At 33.3% G+C, this 21,838-nt stretch overlaps 1 protein-coding gene across 1 annotated transcript in view; it reads left to right on the top strand.

The window, feature by feature from the left end:
• Positions 1-6,180: 6,180 nt before the first annotated feature.
• ABCB5 (ATP binding cassette subfamily B member 5) overlaps positions 6,181-21,838 on the top strand; it is a 107,514-nt gene continuing 91,856 nt past the window's right edge. Inside the window, 6 exon segments of the mRNA XM_059932530.1 lie at positions 6,181-6,233; positions 8,413-8,467; positions 10,128-10,278; positions 12,666-12,720; positions 20,105-20,296; positions 20,382-20,553. Coding sequence (XP_059788513.1) covers positions 6,181-6,233; positions 8,413-8,467; positions 10,128-10,278; positions 12,666-12,720; positions 20,105-20,296; positions 20,382-20,553 — 678 coding nt within the window.

Raw genomic sequence — 21,838 nt, forward strand, 5'->3', positions numbered from 1 at the left:
TATTGGAGTATAATTGCTTTACAATGTTGTGTTACTTTCTACTGCAGCAAAGTGAATCAGCTATACATATACATGTATCCCCTCTTTTTTGGATTTCCTTCCCATTTAGGTCACTACAGAGCATCGAGTACAGTTCCCTGTGCTATACAGTAGGTTCTCATTAGTTACCTATTTTATACATAGTATCAATAGTGTATATATGTCAATCCCAATCTCCGAATTCCTCACACCCCCCTTTCCGCCTTGATATCCATATATTTGTTCTCTCCGCCTGTATCTCTACTTCTGCTTTGCAAATAAGATCATCTATACCATTTTTCAAGATTCCACATATATGCATTAATATATGATATTTGTTTTTCTCTTTCTGACTTACTTCAGTCTGTAATGACAATCTCTAGGTCCATCCATGTCTCTACAAATGACCCAATTTCATTGCTTTTTATGGCTGAGTAATATTCCATTGTATATATCTACCACATCTTCTTTATCATTGCTCTGTCGATGGACATTTAGGTTGCTTCCATGTCCTGGCTATTGTAAATAGTGCTGCAATGAACATTGGAGTGCATTATCTTTTTGAATTATGGTTTTCTCTGGATACATAGCCAGGCAAGGGATTGCTGGATCATATGGTAGCTCTATTTTTAGTTTTTTCAGAAACCGCCATACTGTCCTCCATAGTGGCTGTACCAATTTATATTCCCACCAACAGTGAAGGAGGGTTTCTTTTTCTCCACAACCTCTCCAGCATTTATTATTTGTAGAATTTTTAATGATGGCTATTCTGACTGGTGTGAGGTGATGCCTCATTGTAGTGTTCATTTGCATTTCTCTAATAATTAGCAATACTGAGCATCTTTTTGTGTGCCTATTGGCCATCTGTATGTCTTCTTTGGAGAAATGTCTTTTTATGTCTCCTGCCCATTTTTTGATTGGGTTGTTTGTTTGTTTTTTTATGTTAAACTGTATGAACTGTATGTTTGTATATTTTGGAAATTAATCCCTTGCCAGTAGCATTGTTTGCAAATATTTTCTCCCAGACCACAGGTTGTCTGTTTTGTTTATGGTTTCCTTTGCTGTGCGAAAGCTTTTCCATTTATTTAGGTCCCATTTGTTTATTTTTGTTTTTATTTCCATTACTCTAGGGGAGGGATCCAAAAAAAATATTGCTGCAATTTATGTCAAAGAGTGTTCTGCCTATGTTTTCCTCTAGGAGTGTTAGAGTATCTAGTTTTAACATTTAGGTCTTCAATCCATTTTGAGTTTGTTTTTGTATGTGGTGTTAGAGAATGTTCTAATTTCATTCCTTTACTTGTAGCTGCCAGTTTTCCCAGCACCACTTATTGAACATACTGTCTTTTCTCCATTGTATATTCTTGCCTCCTTTGTCATAGATTAATTGACCATAAGTGTGTGGGTTTATTTCTGGGCTTTCTATAAGCATGCCCATTCTGGCCACTTTTATTCAACATTGGTTTGGAAGTCCTAGCCACAGCAATCAGAGAAGAAAAAGAAATAAAAGGAATCAAAAATTGGAAAAGAAGAAGTAAAACTGTCCCTGTTTGCAGATGATATGACACCATACATAGAAAATCCTAAAATACTACCAGAAAACTATTGATACTACAGTCATCAACGAATTTGGTAAAGTTTCAGGATACAAAATTAATACACAGAAATCTGTTGCATGTTTATACACAAACAACAAAAGATCAGAAGGAAAAAGTAAGTATATCACATCTTATACACTGGAATATTACTCAGCCATAAAAGAAGAATGAAATAATGCAATTTGCAGCAACATGGATGGACCTAGGGGTTATCATAGTAAATGAAGTAAGTCAGACAGAGAAATATATAATTTATATGTGGAATCTTAAAAAAAATGATACAAATGAACTTATATACAAAACAGAAATAGACCCACAGACAGAAAACAAACTTATGGTTACCAAAGGGAAAGGGTGGGGAGGGATAAATTAGGAGTTGGGGATTAACATATACACACTACTATATATAAAATAGTTAACCAACAAGGACCTACTGTATAGCACAGGGAACTCTACTCAATATTTTGTAATAACCTACAAGGGAAAAGAGTCTAATATATATGTATGTGTAACTGAGTCACTTTGCTGTACACCTGAAACTAACACAGCATTGTAAATCAACTATACTTACATTTAAAAAAAGAAAGAAATTAAGAAGACAATCCCATTTGCCACCACATAAAAAAAATTAAAATACCTAGGAATAACCTACCTAAGGAAGCAAAAGACCTGAAAACTATAGATGCTGATGAAAGAAATCAAAGATGACACAAACAGATGGAAAGATATTCCGTATTCTTGGATTAAAAGAATCAACATTGTGAAAATGACCATACTACTGAAAGCAATCTACAGATGCAATGCAACCCCTATCAAATTACCAATGGCATTTTTTACAGTATCAGAAAAAAAGTTTTTTTAATTTCTATGGAAACACAAAAGACCTTGAATAGCCAAAATAATCTTAAGAAAGAAGAATGGAGCCGGAGGAATAATGCTCCATGACTTCAGACTATACTACAAAGCTACAGTAATCAAAACATTATGGTACTGGCATAAAAACAGATATTTAAATCAATGGAACAGGATTTACCACAATTTTTTTTTAATTTAAATTATACAAGGTCCCAGGTGTTGCTGATTCTGCTGGTCTTGGGACCACACTGAGTAGTGAGGCTGTAGTACAGAGAAAAACCGTGTGTGAGTTCCTTAGGAGATGGGAAAATATCTTTTTATTTTTATAAACTAGCAGCCACATCATATAAGCTCAAAATTTGTTTCAATGAATTCATGAAGGAATAGGTAAATAAATATAATCTAATAGGGTAACTATGAATTGTAATACAAGTCAGAATGCTTCAATGAACATAATACAGCTTTGAGCAAAGTTCAGAAGGAAATCAGAGAAGGAGATGATTATTTACAGGTAACGACAATGAGATAATTAAATGAATGCTTTTCATATAGGATTAGTCAATGAATATTTGCTGTGCAAATGTGCCATTGACATTGAAAAGATTTATTTTACTTATTATAATTACTAACCCAGCTAACTAAAAAATATTATGGGACTAAACAATAGAAAATTGGGTATATAGACACTACACATCTTTAAAAAGAGTGTTTTTTTGGATTCCATATATGTGCATTAGCACATGGTATTTGTTTTTCTCTTTCTGACTTACTTCACTCTGTATGACAGACTCTAGGTCCATCCACCTCATTACAAATAACTCAATTTCATCCCTTTTTATGGCTGAGTAATATTCCATTGTATATATGTGCCCCATCTTCTTTATCCATTCATCTCTCGATGGACACTTAGGTTGCTTCCATGTCCTGGCAATTGTAAATAGTGCTGCAATGAACACAGTGGCGCATGTATCTTTTTGAATTATGGTTTTCTCAGGGTATATGCCCAGTAGTGGGATTGCTGGGTCATATGGTAGTTCTATTTTTAGTTTTTTAAGGAACCTCCATAGTGTTCTCCAAGGTGGCTATATCAATTTACATTCCCACCAACAGTGCAGGAGGGTTCCCTTTTCTCCACACCTTCTGCAGCATTTATTGTTTGTAGATTTTTTAATGATGGTCATTCTGACCAGTGTGAGGTGATATCTCATTGCGGTTTTGATTTGCATTTCTCTAATGATTAGTGATGTTGAGCATCTTTTCATGTGTTTGTTGGCAATCTGTATGTCTTCTCTGGAGAAATGTCTATTTAGGTCTTCTGCCCATTTTTGGATGGGGTTATTTGTTTTTTTGATATTGAGCTGCTTGTATATTTTGCAGATTAATCCTTTGTCAGTTGCTTCATTTGCAAATATTTTCTCCCATTCTGAGGGTTGTATTTTTGTCTTGTTTATGGTTTCCTTTGCTGTGCAAAAGCTTTTAAGTTTCATTAGGTCCCATTTGTTTATTTTTTATTTTATTTCCATTACTCTAGGAGGTAGGTCAAAAAAGATCTAAAAAATACGGTACTGATGAACCTAGTGGCAGGGCAGGAATAAAGACGCAGACGTAGAGAACAGGCTTGAGGACAAGGGGAAGGAGAAGCTGGGACAAAGTGAGAGAGTAGCATTGACATATATACACTACCAAATGTAAAATGATTGGCTAGTGGGAAGCTGCTGCATAGCACAGAGAGATCAGCTAGATGCTTTGTGACGACCTAAAAGGGTGGGATAGGGAGGACGGGAGGGAGGCTCAAGAGAGAGGGGATATGGGAATATATGTATACTTATAGGTTATTCACTTTGTTGTACAACAGAAACTAACACAACATTGTAAAGCAATTATACTCCAATAAAGATACAAAAAAATAAAGATAAAAAAATTTAAAAAAACAAAAGTCATCTGAGAACTAAAAATAAATAAATAAATCTAAATTGTAGGGAACTAAAAAATAAATTTAAACTTAAAAAAAATAAAAAGAGTGTTTATTTGGCTCAGTGAATTTTCTTTGCTCACTTTGTTTCCCAAGTACAGTATGACAAGAAGAACCCAGTGTGCTTTACCTGGGAATTCACCATTGTTGTAATCAGATATTAAGGCGTGATCAGAAAAGAAGCTTAGCAAAGCACAGTTCTGAGAGAGCAGTTAGTTATTGGTTGAGGGGGGAAATTACACATAATTTTGATGTAAATGAAGAGATCATGCACTTACCAAGGTAGGCCTAAATTGTTTTGGTTTCTTTTTATGAATTTATGAGTTTTATTATATAACTGTTAATTTCTAAAGTGTAATGATTGATAGAGTTTAATTACTTACATATACGTTAAATAACTGGAGATGGTATAACATCAGTACAGCAATTATGAAGATTTCTTGTATGAAGTTATGACCATTGGTTTCTAAAACAGGAAGCATATGCCAATGTATTTGTATCATGTCTTCCTTCTCAAGTGCTAAAACCATTTCTGACTCATTGTGATCATTTCTTCATGGAGAAGCATACTATTTGAAAGTGTATTTTACAGGTTTTTACAGAGGCTTAGGTAGTATTTAATTAATTACTAATTTCACTCTAGAGTTTAAATTTATATTTGTTATAATCCTAATTATATTAATTAATATATTAATTATATATTAATATTATATATTATAATATATATTAATAATATAATCTTTTATATTATAAATATAATATATTATAATATACTAATTATATATTAATATTAATATTAATCCTAATATAGGTAATACGTTACATGGTCTAACAAATCAGATTGAGGCAAAAACATCTCTGCATATTTGCAATGAAATGATAGTTTATATTGATAACTGCAGCTTAAGACAAGCTAAGATCCTAAAGTATCATCTAAAGGAATAATACATTATGCTTAATATAATTTTAATAATAAATGAGGTTTTTTACTATTCTAATTTTTAAGAGCTGTTAATTCATATATGGTAGGAGCTCTAACTTCCTTATATTTGGTGAACTAAAAACCCTAGTCCTTCAAGCTGCTGGCTAACAGAAACTACTGCATCAGTTTCTTTACAGAGAAAACTAAGCAATAGTTAATTTAAAGATTTTCATCATTAACAATAAAATCAGGGTCAGAGTAGGAGTAAAATCTAACGTTCTGGGAAGACATGCATTGTTCATGGAGTCTGGCTTTCCTCCTTTTATTCCATTTCTAGAATTTTATTAGCTCCAAATCTAAGCCCAGAATGAAGCAAAGAAGTTATAAATTCACAAAAAACTCTGAGTTGCATAGCACAGGGAGACCAGCTCGGTGCTTTGTGACCACCTAGAGGGGTGGGATAGGGAGGGTGGGAGGGAGGGAGATGCAAGAGGGAAGAGATATGGGAACATATGTATATGTATAACTGATTCACTTTGTTATAAAGCAGAAACTAACACACCATTGTAAAGCAATTATACTCCAATAAAGATGTTTAAAAAACAAAAAAACAAAAAAACTCTGAGTTGGTGAGTTAGGTAACCAGAAACTTCATTTGGAGTGGGGGGTGGTGGAGGCAGGGTGAATCTCAGAAGCATGCTTTCTTAGAAGCTGTTATGGATGTAAAGAATGCTTTATATTGACTAAGTGATAAAAATTCACATCATCATGATATACTTGTTAATATTTTATTTCAGAAGAGTTACATTGTAAATAAGATGGCAAATTCTGAAAGTGTTGAAGAAATGCAAGAAAATTATCAGAGAAATAGGTAAGCTTTGCCGAAATTCTACAAAAACTGTTCTGCAACATCAAATATACCTTACCCTTTTCTCAGCTGTAGCAAAAATGTTTATAGTCTTTTTCCAAAAATAGCAGGGCTGTTTGCATTTTGCTGGACTTCAACATAATCAGTGTTATAAGTGGTTTAATAGTAAATTTAGGAAGTGTAATAGCTACAGGATTTACTGATTTAGTATTTACTTCAGATATTTATTCTTCTGAATTTCTTATAGTTTACCAGCATATAGAGAGAACATACTTGAATATTTATGTTTTAATTCTCCATGAGTCCTTCATTCCATGTGGTACATAACAAAATATTGGATTCTGATTATTTTTTCAGTAAGTAGGTGTCTATGTGTGTGTTCATATGTGTGTTATAAAATTTCCTACACCTATAATTCATTAATTTAGAGATTTAAAATGGAAATGATTTAACATCTTTAATTTCCACTTTTACCGTAATAATTGTGTTACATTTTGATGTATAAACTGTAAAACGGTAGTGAACCCCTCTAGATCACTATTTATTTAATATTCCTGAAACAAAATTTATCAAAACAAGATAACTTACTAGGTCTTAAGCTTTAAAATCCACATTTGGGTAGGGAGAAGGGGTTGTAGCCTTTATAATCTTGAAGAAATATTTTTTTGTCATCTATGAATCATCTCAGAGAAAGCTGGCCCAATATACAAGTAAATTATTAACTTCAGATGGAATAAAATTAAGTGACTTGTCATTTATCAAAGCCACCAGAACAATATGTTATAAAGCTGAAGAAAAGACTTGGAAGTTCATCCTTCTGTGACATCTTTCTTAGAAAATTTAATCTGATCCCCTCCACCCTTCTTTTAAAGTTTCATAATCTTATATGTGTGTGTGTGTGTGTGTGTGTGTGTGTGTGTGTGTGTGTAATTCACAGATTACAGATTTCTCTGAAATCAATGGACAAAAATTTACATTCTTCATCTGGAACTCCTTGAAATGTGAGCTAAGAAATGAAATTTTCAATGGGGGACAAAATTCTCAGTACATTTGTTTAATGTGTATTCAATAGAACTTTCATTTAAAGCTCTCAGTTGCTCTTGAGTAATTTGTTACAAAGGGTTTGAAAATTCTAATCTACCACCTCATACCCATTAGGAAGGCTACTATTAAAAAAATAGTAATAATAAAATAAAACAGAAAAAATGAAGTTTTGTTGAGGATATAGAGAAATTCGAACACTTGTGCATGGTTGGTGGGAATGTAAAATGATGCAGCTACTATGGAAAACAGTATGGTGATTCCTCAAGAAATTAAAAATAGAATTACCACATGATCCAGCTTTTCTACTCTTGGATACAAAAGAATTGAAAACAAGGACTTAGAAAGATATTTGTATACCCATATTCATAGCAGTGTTATTCACAATAGCCAAAAAGTAGAAGAAACCTAAGTGTTCATTGCTGGTGAGTGAATGAACAAAGTGTGGGATATATATATATATATATATATATATATATATATATATATATATATATATATACACATACACACACAATGGAATAGTATTCAGCCTTAAAAAGGAGGAAGATTCTGACATGTGCTACAACATGGATAAAACTTGAAGACATTATGCTAAGCGAGATAAGCCCTTCAGAAAAAAACAAAATACTGTATGATTCCACTAAAATGAAGTACCTATAGTAGTCAGATTCCTAGAGACAGAAAGTACAATGGTGATTGCCAGTGGCTACGGGGGAGGAGTTATTTAATGGTTATAGAGTTTCAGTTTGGCAAGATGAGAGTTCTCTGGGTGATGGTGATGGTAGCACAACGGTGTGATTGTACTTAATACCACTGAGCTACACACTTAAAAATAGTTAAGATAGTAAGTTCTATGTTATGTGTCTTTTATCACAATAAAAAAAAATTCTACTCCAGATGTGTGTCTTCAGTTGTTACCTAAATAATGTAGAGACAACCAGTGGTGACTTAAACTTTCCCAGTGATTATACTAAAAATCTTTGTACTGTCTATCATTAAGTTTGTTTTTAAAATGTCAACGTTGATATAAACTTGTTACCAATGAGTGAAATTTGACACTTCAACACAATTTTAATTAGAAAATTTTGCAAATTATATTCACATGGTAATCTTTCCATTGTAAACATTTGTTTTCCAGAAAACTGTAAGAACTGCCCAAAGTAAGACAGCAAGTTGTTGGACCTACTGAGATAGTAAGTGAAATTAGTTAGAAAGTATGTCTATGTATCAGAAAATTTTAGAGAATTGTCAGGAGTGCATAGAATGATTGTTTTTGTTTGATAATTTACATCTATTTGGGGAAAAGGGGAATTTTAAGAAAAGAATTCATTAAGCTATTATTTCCAATAGGAAAAATATCAATATATATAAATAACCCATAAGTTCCACAATAAGAGATAAGAAAAATAACACAATATCCATACAATGATCCAATTTTGCCCAAAAAAGCATGTATACGTGTGTATGTATATGCAGACAAGTGTGTGTGTGTGTGTGTGTGCTACATAAATGTTATCAGAGGTTATTTCTCAGTAGTGGGGAATTATGAGTGACTCTTGCTATTGTATGTTTACATTTCAGTATTTTCCAATGAAAATACATTGAAATGAGTTGCTTTTATTATTTTTAAAATGTTATAAATCCTTTTTAAATAAAAAAAAATTACATAAATATTTTATAAACCCTATGCATCAAAAACTGTGGCAGCACAATTCTTTGGGACTATGTTCAAGGAACATTTTCAGACGTGTTCCTAAAACATCACCTCCACCGACCTAACCTCTATGTCAGCCTGGTTGTCATTGTCATTAGAAATACATAGGCAGCAGTGCCTGTTTTTTCAAAAGCCAAAAATTTAAAAACCTGGAAAGTAGCAGAACATGACAAGCTTTATCAAGGAGATAACACACTATTCTAGGGGAAGGTGGAGGAGCAGATACCTTCTTATCATCTGTAGTACTGAGTACAATGCTATGGCAGTTACTCCATAAATATTTATTAGCTATTGCATGAGTGAATGGAAAAACATGAAGTTTTCTCAATATCCATTCATAAAATACGTACTAAATTCCTTTTGCTGCTATTCAAATCTAATTTTATTTCAATACCTTATACGTTTTATCTTGACCCCTTCAGTAAGATAAATAATCCACTTTTTCAAGTTTTGTTCAAGTGTTGGTTTTGGAATAGTGCTGTAGGGACCCATTATAGCATAGACTACAAAGTGTTCACTATTTGACTTTCAGGTATTCCTTTCTCATTCCAAACAGCCTTAAAATTATCATAGACCCTTATTTACAGCATAGATGTTGTCCTGGATACAAAAAATTTGAGGAATTTAAAATAAGAATGAAAAATATGATTCATTACATTTGGTGAACTAATTTTTACTAGATAGTTACTGTTCTCTGCACTTAGTTGTGTCATTGCTGTTACGTTGATACACCTAGTGAACTGAAAATTTGAAGATCAACTTTCATAAGGCAAGATATTTCATTCAGCCAAGATATTGTCCTTACAGACTTTTCAAATATCATAATTTATTTCAGAATCAACCAAATGGAAGGAAGTTTCTGATTTATATGCACATCTGACCTGATTTGTGTCACAGATCTACAATTTGTACTGATTTTTCTACCTTATTTTTCTATAGTTTCTCCAAAGTACATTGTAAATCCTTAAGATCAGGGGCTTTTTTTACTTTATATATAAATACTTATGCATGATTTTATACATTTATTTGGCCTCTTAATTTGTAAAATAACATTTACTTGATGGCAAAAACTGTAGGTTGGTTTTTGGTGTTTGTTTTTAACAGCTATCATGGTACCATGTTTTATTTGTTTTCCTCAGTTTTGCTTTGCTGATGGACTGGACATCACACTCATGATCCTAGGATTACTACCATCATTAGTAAATGGGGCCTGTCTTCCCGTATTGTCACTGATTTTAGGAGAAATGAGTGACAGTCTTATCAGTGGATGTCTAGTCAAAACCAACACAAGTGAGTACAATATTTACTTTTCTATATTGCTAGGGACTCAAAAGCATTAAATAAAACAAACATTAAACTCATAATACAGATTATTTTCTTGTCAAACAATATCTATATAATATTTAAGTCATTTATTCTTCTGTATTGCCAGGGACCAAAGAACCAAAATCTGTATTTGTCAAAATTCTTCAAATAAACAGAACCAATACAATGTGTGTGTGTGTGTCTGTGTGTGTGTTTATGTAGAGAGAGAGGGAGAGAGAGAGAGATTTGTTTTAAGAAATTGGTTCACACAATTATGGAAGCTGGCAAGTCCAAAATCTGTAAGGTGAGTTGGCAGGCTGGAGACCATCTGTGCCCTATTTGACTTTAAATACTAATTCATACCCTCTTATTTTCCATCCAAAGCCTAATTTTTCAAATGCCCCAGTCTTGTTTAAGTGAATAAATCCATAGCTTCCATCTTCCACGTGAGGATATCCTGTCTACACAGTTATTAATTTTTTGATATTTTAATGATAGAAAGTGAAGATGTCACTTTGTAAAACAAATGGAACTGCCAATTCATTGAGCAGATATTTATTGATTGCCAAATATGTCTCTCTCTCTCTGAATGAGTGAGTGAAGAAAAGGAAGGAGGGAGGGAGGGAAGGAGGGCAGGAGGGAGAAAGAATAAGCCTAGCAACCTAAGGCAGTCTGTGTAGGAGTACTCCTTTGGTTAGATCTGCTCTATAATTGATTGCTTAGTCAGCTTTAGATAGGATAGTCAATACATACCTGACTGATATTACTGAATTTTAATTTTGTTTTTGTTTAAGGCTTCTCCATGTTTCTCGAGTTTCATTGTGTGTTTTTTCAAATGTAATGAACACATAAAGAGGTTGACAAAGATTTAGATAAATACATGGATATTATTGGTATAACATATTATTAAAGAGAAGTGGAGATATTAAGGCATATGTCCTCAACCTTCTAACATTTGTTTTCTAAAGAATAATAGAGGAGGATTTTTTTTGCTCCTACAATTGAAAATATGAATAATAACTATCATATTGATCAGAGGCCCATTTTTATGCCAGCACCGAACTTTTGCACATTCTACGTCTATTAATATAATCTCCAGCTTCCCTGGTGGCGCAGTGGTTGAGAATCTGCCTGCCAATGCAGGGGACACGGGTTCAAGCCCTGGTTTGGGAAGATCCCACATGCCGCAGAGCAACTAGACCCGTGAGCCACAACTACTGAGCCTGTGCGTCTGGAGCCTGTGTTCCGCAACAAGAGAGGCCGCGATAGTGAGAGGCCCACGCACCGCGATGAAGAGTTTCCCCTGCTTGCCACAACTAGAGAAAGCCCTCACACAGAAACGAAGACCCAACACAACCAAAAATAAATAAATAAATAAAATTTAAATATATATATATATATAATCTCCAAAATGACATTATGCTATTTTTATGTGACTGTAGGAACCACTTTTAGAAACAATATGTATTCTCTATATTAACTCAGTTAAATTTCATTAAAACTTTCTACTGAGTTTTAATACTTCTATGTCAATTCTGATATTTGTAATAAGCTGCTTTAAAATGCTTTCTACCACAATTCCAAAAATGGAATAAAGGAAAAATGATTGTTTGCACATAAATAAAGATCATAGACATCATCATATGTGAGGCTACTGTGGTTATGTAAGATATGAAGAGCATGTTGTCTGCAATTTATTACAAATGTTTATTATGGCCATTTAAGAAAGAAAATTATGATAGTTGATATCAACCACTGTTTTGTGCTGTTGGTAAAATTACAACCTTGGTATACTAATTAATGTATGATGTAGTTTTTCCTAGAATATATATAGAAAAGTTTACATGGCAAACTGGTAAACCAAGGATTATTTAAATACCATTTTATGATGTTGCTATCCTTGTTATACCCAACAAATTTCAATGAGCTTCTTTTAAATTTTTCCTGTGACTCCTACCTCTACCACTTTCATTTGTGTTCTTGCTTTTCTTGGATTTTCTAAATTACTCCCTGGGGTATCTCAAACTGAATTCTAAATGCATAATTTTGACAGGAAAGGAAAATTCTGTTACTTACGTACCTGTTACCTGAAATCTGAGATATCCTAAAGAATTCTTTCCACATATGAGCTACATGGTTAATATTTCCTTGTAATTTTTCATGTTGCATGTGTGCTTCCTGAAACCAGAGATAATAATTTCAAATTTTAGGTTAAAGAATAGAAAATAAGATGATCATTAACCAGTGTGTAGTCATTAAGTCCATTTTCTTGAGAAGGGACTATATTTGGTTTGGAGGGCTATGTATAAAAGACGTCATGGCCAATTATAAATTTATTAATTTCCTTTATAATTTAAAAAACTTTTTTACACCAAATTATCGGAACTGTACTCAGTCTCAAGAGAAGGTGAATGAAGATATGATTGTGTAAGTCCAAATGAAATGTTAATATCATATTCATTGCATGCTGCTTTATTCAATACTTATAAGGAAGAAAACTGAAATGTTTGTCTGATCATTAATATTACATATAAATGAGTAAAGCAAACATGTCCTCGTCTTTCATTTGGTATAGAAAATATAATTACACATTATAATTGTGTAATTATAATTTCTTCTCCTAGTTGAAAGGTATATAAGTTCATATGCTTTCAGTTTTGACAAAATTGTCATCAATAGAAATGTTGTTTTGGGATTTGCATTTTTATATAAATTTTGTTTCCTAGAACTGAAGGTACATAACCTAGAGGTTAAATGACTAGCTTTTCCTTTTTAAAATTTTTTTCTTACAAAACTTACAGAAAAATGCCACTTCTGTAAACTTTAAAAGCCAAGAAGATGTGTGCAACAAATAGTAAAATAAAAAACTAAAAAGAGTAAAGTTTTATTCAGACTAATTTTGGAGACTAATTATTCAGACTATTATAGTAAAGTTGTATTCAGACTAAAAATTATAAAGTCTGAAATAGATAATTTATTATCATTTTGTTTTTGTAAGCTTGTGTATTAAGCAGTATGCTTTCCTCTGTCACATGTGTTGAGTTTGTTAGAGAAATGCAACCTTACTGAGTATATTCACTGGATTTCAGTAGTGCCTCACTGAAACTAACAGTCTTATCAGACCTAAGTGATCTCTTATTCTTTTCCTCCAAAAATGAAGCCTCCATTCTACACAACCCCAAGAGACATCCATCACATTGTAGTGACACTCTCTGGGCCATAATTCTTGACCTTCCACAGTTAGCCACAGCCTCATGTGACTACTTAATCTTCAATTAATTAAAATTAGATAAAATTTAAAATTCAGTTTCTCATTCTCAGTCAAGTGCCAAGTGTTCAAGTCACATATGGCTGGCTGCCATATTGTACAGCACAAATATGGAACATTTTCTTCATCACAGAACATTCTATTGGACAGTGCTGCTCTGGACTACAGTGTGAATAATGCTGCCTCAAGTTGTGCTTTGCTGCAGTCTCAACTTTCTTTGAGGGAAAGTTTCTATTTTTTAGCACTTTTTACATAAAGTTTATTTATGTTCCATCTTTTAAAAATTCCTGATTAGGATCCAGGAACTGCCTTCTACTGAATTCTGGTCTTACGATATTAAAGCAGGGTTCTAATGTTACAATCATTAAGTATGAGTTCCTTACAAAAAAGTTTGGAACTTTTAAAAATAGGGGCATCTATCTTAAAAACATAATAAAAGGGAGAATAAGATATGTCGATGTAATCTATGTATGGTTATTAAGAGATTACTAAACTTATAAGGAAACATTCTTAACATTTATAATGTTGTATTTGTTATGCTATTGTTTCTCAAACCAGTGTACTGTTTTGGAAATATTTGAGGTATATGGTGAAGAAGGGTTCCATAGTCAAAATGGTTCAGAAAACACTGTATATGACAGCCTCCTTGGATACACTTAGGACAGATAAGCATACTTAAGGCTCAATTTAATCAAAGTTTTCCAAACCTGTTTGACTATGGAAACTCAACATCCTGCTGAGCCAATGTTTTGATGAACACATTTCTGGGAAACCTTGTTTTATATAACTTTTTTGGTGGGGATAAGATAATCCTCTTACATCTATAATCAAGAACTGAAAAATGTTATTTTACCTATTTTCCAAAGACAATGACTCATGGTTTTACGTAATTTTAATGTTTTAATATTGTCTGTGCCTTTGTCTTACTTATCAGACAATTATTCTGAAAATAAGATTCCTCCTTTGCAATCAATCCCCATTTCCACCCCCAGCCCCAAGCAACTTCTTATCTGCTATCTTTAAAGATTTGCATTTTTTAGACATTACATGTGCTTGGAAACATACATGTAGGGTTTTGCACCTGGCTTCTTTTATTAAGTGCAATGATTTTGAAGTTCACCCATGCTGTGATGTGTATCAGTAGTTGATTCCTTTTCATTGCTTAATAGTAATCCATTGCAAGGATATATCATGTTTTGTTTATCTGTTCACCAGATGATGGACTTCTGGAGTGTTTCCATTTTTTTTGCTATTTAAAAATAACGAATCTGTGAACACTGATATATAAATCTTTGTGTGGACATATGTTTTTATTTCTCTTGGGTAGATACCTAGGAGTAGAATTGCTGGGTCATATGGTAAGTTTATGTTTATCTTTTTAAGAAGCTGCCAAACTGTTTTCCAAAGTAGATATATCATTTTACTTTCCCACCAACAATGTGTAACTGTTCCAGTTTCTCCACATCTTCACCAACACTTGTCATTGTCTTTTTTATTATAGCCATTGTGTAGGTATGACGTGGTATCGTATTGTGACTTTAATTTGCATTTCCCGAATGAGCATTTATTTACTTTTTAAGCATTCATATATTTCTATGGTGAAGCGCATATTCAAATATTTTGCCTATTTTATTGTGTTGTTTGTCTTAACGTTGAATTCTGAAAGTTCTTTGTAAATTCTAGATACAAGTTCTTTGTCAGATATATGATTGGCATATATTTTCTCCTAATGTGTGGCTAGTCTTTTCATTTTCTTAAAGATTCCTTTTGAAACAGAAAAGTTTTAAATTTTGATTAGGTACAGTTTATCAGGTTTTTCTTTTATGGATTTTCCTTTTGGATTTAAGAATTCTTTGCATAGGATCGTGAAGATTCTCTTCTACATTTTCTTCTAGAAATTTCAACATTTTAGCTCAGACACTTAGGTCTATGATCCATTTTGAGTTCATTTTTGTGACTGTTGTGAGGTAAGGGTCTCAATTCTTTTTTGCACTTCTTTTTTTCATTTGCCCCAAGACTCTTTCTTGAAAAAACTATTTTTTCTACATTGAATTGCCTTGGCACCTTTGCTAAAAATCAAATGCCCATAAGTGTAAGGGCTAGCTTCTGTTCTCTCATTTTTGTTGCATTTATTGACAGTCTGTCCTTATGCTGGTATCACACTGCCTTGAATACTATAGTTTTAGAGTTTAAATAAATAAATACATTTTTAAAAATCAGGAAATGAAAGTCCTCCAACTTCAATCTTCTTTTTAGACATTTCATTTCCACATATATTTCTACATATATTTTGGGATTACTCTTCAAATTCTGCAAAAATAGCCTGCTGGGATTTTGACAGGGATTAATTGAATCTATAGATTAATTTGGGCAGATTGTCATCTTAACAACATTGAGTCTTCCAATCCATTTATTCAGATCTTCTTTAATTTCTCCCAACAATATTTTGTAGTTTTCTGTGTACAAGTCTTTATTTTCTCCTTTGCATTTGATCTTTTAACCCAGTTTTCTCTTATAATATTGCAAACATTTTCCCCACAACATTAAAAAAAGTTCAATAAGATTTCTATTAAACCTATAGTGTTCTATGCTGTCCTTGAACAATCCCTCTTATTAGAAAACAGTCAATTCTCGTTATTGTAATAATTATGTTCTTTTAAAGTCATCATGAACACTGAATTAGCAAATACAGAACCATTGCTTCCTGGTTTCTGTGAACCTCCAGTCACAACATTTTCATCAATTGATTATCATTGAACTCACGGTCAACAGCACTATAACTCATGTCTGAACGACGCTTATCTAACACATGTATTTTCATGTGCCATAGGGCACATCACAGCTTCCTTGCACTTAGGAACACTAGACAGCACTTCAGCATGCTTCTTGAGAGTCGTTTTAAACAGTGAAAACATCAACAAAAAGCACAAAAATTAGAAAAACTTGCCACTACCTAGATCACAAAAATGACACTTGTTTACAGTATGAGGGCACAAACAAAAAAGCAGAGTGTTGCCTTGTTCAGCCTGAGCTGGGAGTACCTGTGTTGGGTGACTCAAAATTTTTGCCACTCTACACATGTCCATAAATAACAATGAAAACAGCAAACATTGATTTTTGGATTACAGATAAATTTCATTGAGCAGGCACATTTGCCAACACAGAATCTGGGAATAATGAGACTCAAGTGTATGGTCCTCTGTGCTTTTCTTGATACTTTAGTCTCCTGGATTTCCAACTACCTCATTGGCCACTTCTCAGCTTTCTTTACTGGCTCTTTGCCTTCACCTTAAACTCTACCATGTTTGGAGAGTCCCTGAGCTCAGTCCTTTGTCCTCTTTTTTATCTATACTTTATTCTCTGTCTCTGTGGATGATCTCAGCCAATACTTTGTTTTAATTGCCACCTATAAGCTGGTGACTTTCAAATTTCCATCTCCAGCCTATACCCCTCTCCAGCACTTCAGACTCTCATTTTCAACTTACTTGATATCCACTTTGACGTTTAATATGCATGTCAGACTTATGTCTAAATCAAAACACTTGATATCTCCTGCAAATCTGTTCCTGTCTCAGTCTCCCACATCTGTAAATGGCACCCCATTCACTTAGTTGCTGAAGACAAAATCTAAGGAGTTATCCTTACTTTCTTCCCTTCCTGCATTCCTCACATCCAGTACATTGGCAATTCTTGTTTGTTGTTGTATTTCCAAAATATATCTAGAATCTGTCTACTTCTTTGCAATCAGCTTCTACCATCTACATCCAAGCCTCCATCCTTCTCACCTTGACCACTGCAATAACCTCCTAACTAAACTGTCTGTTTTGCTTTGTTGTAACCTCCATCCATTCCCACAGAGGACCCAGAGTAATATTTTAAAAATTTGAATAGATAAGAACATTCTACGCTTAAATGGTCTTCTGTTTCTCTTGGAAGAAAACCTGTACAATGCACCATAGCTAAGAGCCCTATGATATGCCAAATTCTCCAGCCTCATAATTTCATAACTCTTTGGACTTCTTTTCTTCTGGGAACATGCTAAGCTCTTTCCTGCCTCTGACCTTATTACTTGCTTTTCTCTGTCCCTGGAATGCTCTTCTTCTTGCTTTTTTATGGCTGGCTCCATTTCTCCTTTTGGATCCCAGCCATAATATCATTTCCTCAAAGAAATTTTTCTTAATCACTCTTTTTATCTTCACTAGCTCTCCCAACTCACCTTTACCCACCAGTTATTCCATGACCTATCACCCTGTTTACTTTCCTCATAGAACAACTTGAAATTCTTTTTCTTTGTGTGTTGTCTGTCTCCTCCCACAGGAATGTAAACTCTTCACGAATAGGGACTTCTTATCTTGCTCTTGACTGTATTTATTTCTAGAACTTCATACTAGTGGGCACCCAGTATAGGTTTATTAAATGATTACATTTCTCTTTCTTTTTAACTGAAGTAACATTGGTTTATAACATTATATAAATTTCATTATAATGAAACATTATAATTCAACTTCTGTATATACTACAGCATACTCACCACCAAAAGTTTAGTTTCCATTCATCACCACACAGTTGACCCCCTTCACCCATTTCACCCTCTTCCCATTCCCTTCACCTCTGGTAATCACTACTCTGTTCTCTGTATCTATGTGCTAGTTTTTTGTTTTGCTTTGTTTGTTCATTTATTTTGCTTTTTAAAAATATTCCACATATGAGTGAAATCATGCAGTATTTGTCTATCTCCATCTGACTTATTTCACTTAGCATAATATCCTCAAGGTCCACCCATGTTGCTGCAGATGGAAAGATTTTTTTCTTTTTTATGGCTGAGTAGTATCCCACTGTGTGTGTGTGTGTGTGTGTGTGTGTGTGTGTGTGTGTGTGTATACTACATCTTCTTTAGCCATTCATCCATCGGTGGGCACTTAGATTGTTTTCATATCTTGGCTATTGTAAATAATGCTGTGATGAATGCAGAGGTGCATATGTCTTTTCAAATTAGTGGTTTTGACTTCTTCAGATAAATACCCAGATTGGAATAGCTGGATCATATGATAGTTTTATTCTTAATTTTTTGAGGAATCTCCATACTGTTTTCCATAGTGGTTTCGCCAATTTAAATTCCCACCAGCAGTGCACAAGGGTTCCCTTTTCTCCACATCCTCGCCAACGCTTGTTATTTCTTGTCTATGTATAATAGCCATTCTGATGGAAGTGAGGTGATATCTCATTGTGGTTTTGATTTACATTTCCCTGATGATTAGCGACGTTGAACATCTTTTCATGTGTCTCTTGGCCGTCTGTATGCATTCTTTGGAAAAACGTCTCCTCAGATCCTCTGCCCATTTTTCAGTTGGGTTGTTTGTTTTTTTGTTGTTGATTTTTATGAATTCTTTATATATTTTGGATGTTAACCCTTTATTGGATATATGACTTGCAGATATCTTCCTCCGTTCAGTAGGTCATCTTTTCATTTTGTTGATAATTTCCTTTGTTGTGCAAAACTTTTTAGTTCAGTGTAGTCCCATTTGTTTATTTGAAAGGTTGTCTGATTCTAAGAATTTATCCATTTCTTCTAGGTTGTCCAATTTGTTGGCAAACAGCTGTTCATTATATTCTCTTATAATCCTTTGTATTTCTGTGGTATCTCGTGATTTCTCCTCTTTTGTTTCTGATTTTGTTTATCTGAGCCTTCTCTTTTTTCTTAGTGAGTCTAGCTAAAGGCCTGTCAATTTTGTTTATCTTTTCAAAGAACCAGCTCTTAGTTTCATTGATCTTTTCCATTGTCTTTTTAGTCTCTATTTCATTTATTTCTGCTCTGATTTTTATTATTTCCTTCCTTCTACTGACTTTGGGCTTCATTTGTTTTCTTTTTCTAGTTCCTTTAGGTATTAAGCTAGATTGTTTATTTGAGATTTTTCTTGTTTATAGGCCTGCTATAAACTTCCCCTTAGTACCCCTTAGTATTGCATTTGCTGCATCCCATAGATTTTGGTATGAAATGACTACATTTCTTATCTGGTCTCCTACTGGTAGCTATTTAGAATGTTTTCAGTTTTATGTATTATAATTAATGCTATAATGAACAATCATTTAGATTAATCTTTGTACATATTTCCTTAGGGTAAATTCCTTAAGTTGAATTTTGGATTTAAGTATATGTATTTAAAGAATTTTATAAAAGGCTTTTGACTACTATCATTTATTTACCCTCCTTTTCTACATACAGCTATCATAATTACATCAATGTAACATTTTCAAATGAAAGTATAAAAATATGGACAGACGCTATAAGTAGCGAATATGTTTTGAAATGCTAATCTTTGCTAATAATATAAGAGAGACATACTCTAAACGTCTTACAAGGGTAACTGAGATTCCTACATCAGCATACTTCAGTCTTTCTCATGGTGGTTTATTTTTAGTTATCTTATAGGTTTTAGCCCAAATTCTCTTAATCAAATATTATGACAGATTTCATTTTTTTGGTAACAAGGGAAAAAAGTTGTGCTTCAGTCTCACTAAAATTTCCAATAATCCTTTTTTCAGGTTGATCCTGTATTATGTTGGAATAGGAGTTACTGCCATGGTTTTTGGCTGCATACAGATTTCCTTTTGGGTTATGACTGCAGCTCGACAGACCACGAGAATTCGAAAACAGTTTTTTCATTCAATTTTGTCTCAGGACATCAGCTGGTTTGACAGTTGTGACATCGGTGAACTTAATACTCACATGACTGAGTAAGAGGATGGATGTGCAGTTTATCAACTTTGTTCTCATATATGATGTATAAATGACTTAACTGCATTTATTTTCTTGTTTCAGTGACATCAACAAAATCAATGATGGTATCGGAGACAAGATTGCTCTGTTGTTTCAAAACATGTCTACTTTTTCTGTTGGCCTGGCGATTGGTTTGGTGAAGGGCTGGAAACTCACCCTGGTGACTCTGTCCACATCACCTCTTATAATTGCTTCAGCAGCCATGTTTTCTAAGGTAGGCAAGATGACTAATGTAGTGTTAACTGGAAGCAGGAATGTGAACTAGATATTTTACTGAGTTTGTATTAAAAAAAAGGCATTTCTATTTTTTTTTCTGTGTCCCAAAATAGGAAGGAATATTAACTACCTTTCTATTTTCAAGTTATTTGGCTACAATGAGGTTTGGTTTTAATACCTTACTAACATTTTAAAACATTCCTCTTCATTTAGAACCTAATGCAGTTTCAAATAATAGCATGGATAAAGCTTTATGCTCTTATACATTGAATGCTGGGAAAGCCTTGTGTTGTCTAAATTCCCACATAAATGTGTTTCAATTCATTTCACTAGAACAGAATGAGAAAATCCTAAAACAGTAAACACCTGAGCTATTATGTGACTATTTTATGTCAGCCATTTCAAGTTTATATTTTTATAAGGCTCTGAATTACCATTTAAAACGTCTGCTAATGTATATTTTTATGTAGTATATAAATCTGTTTCAATTTTTTAAAACAAACTTTGTATTTACATTTAAATTATATTTTTAGCACTGTTATACTGTATTAATCTTAATCTCTTTACAAGATATTAATCTATTTACAGCCTGGTTTTGAAACCAATGCTATTTGTGCAAGGCAAAATATATATATCTCTGCCAATATAGTTCTACCAACGTGTATACCCATTTCCTAGATTGGAGGCACAGTGTACTCTTAAGAGATGGAGTTTTGTTTTGTTTTGGGGTTTTTTTGGAGTTTAAAATTTTTCAAAGCCAGTTGCTCTTTATGGAAGTCAAAGCCATAAAATTCGCAGAGTTTATTTGCTAGCAACATACAAATTCAACCAAACAAGAATTTTCAACAATAAAAATATCCTGTGTTTGAATAATTCCTTCACAATAGACTTGGGTGTATAGACAACAGATCTTTATTTAGTGTGACTTCTAGTGTTGACCTTGTAACCCTTGTCAAAATCTTCATCCCCAGCTTATTTGAAATGAGGACCCCTCAGTAGGAAGATTACCCACAGTATGTTACTAAAATCAGAGCTTTAACTGCCCAAGAAGTAGAGTGGACAATGAGTTTTAAAAGAACAGCAGTGGGGAAACTAAGGTCTGCTATTGCTGTTAACTAATTGCAAGTAGGAAGCAAGTAAAGTCAAAATTACCTAAATGACTAAAGATGCCAGGCTGGATGGTTTCTAGCATCCTTTAATTCAATTTAATTGGGCAAATACATATTGAATACTGGCTATGTACAAGGTTTTTTGCTATGTGCAGCTTCCCCTCCAGTGACAGC

The sequence above is a fragment of the Balaenoptera ricei genome, chromosome 9 (genome assembly GCF_028023285.1).
Source record: "Balaenoptera ricei isolate mBalRic1 chromosome 9, mBalRic1.hap2, whole genome shotgun sequence".
Taxonomy (NCBI): domain Eukaryota; kingdom Metazoa; phylum Chordata; class Mammalia; order Artiodactyla; family Balaenopteridae; genus Balaenoptera; species Balaenoptera ricei.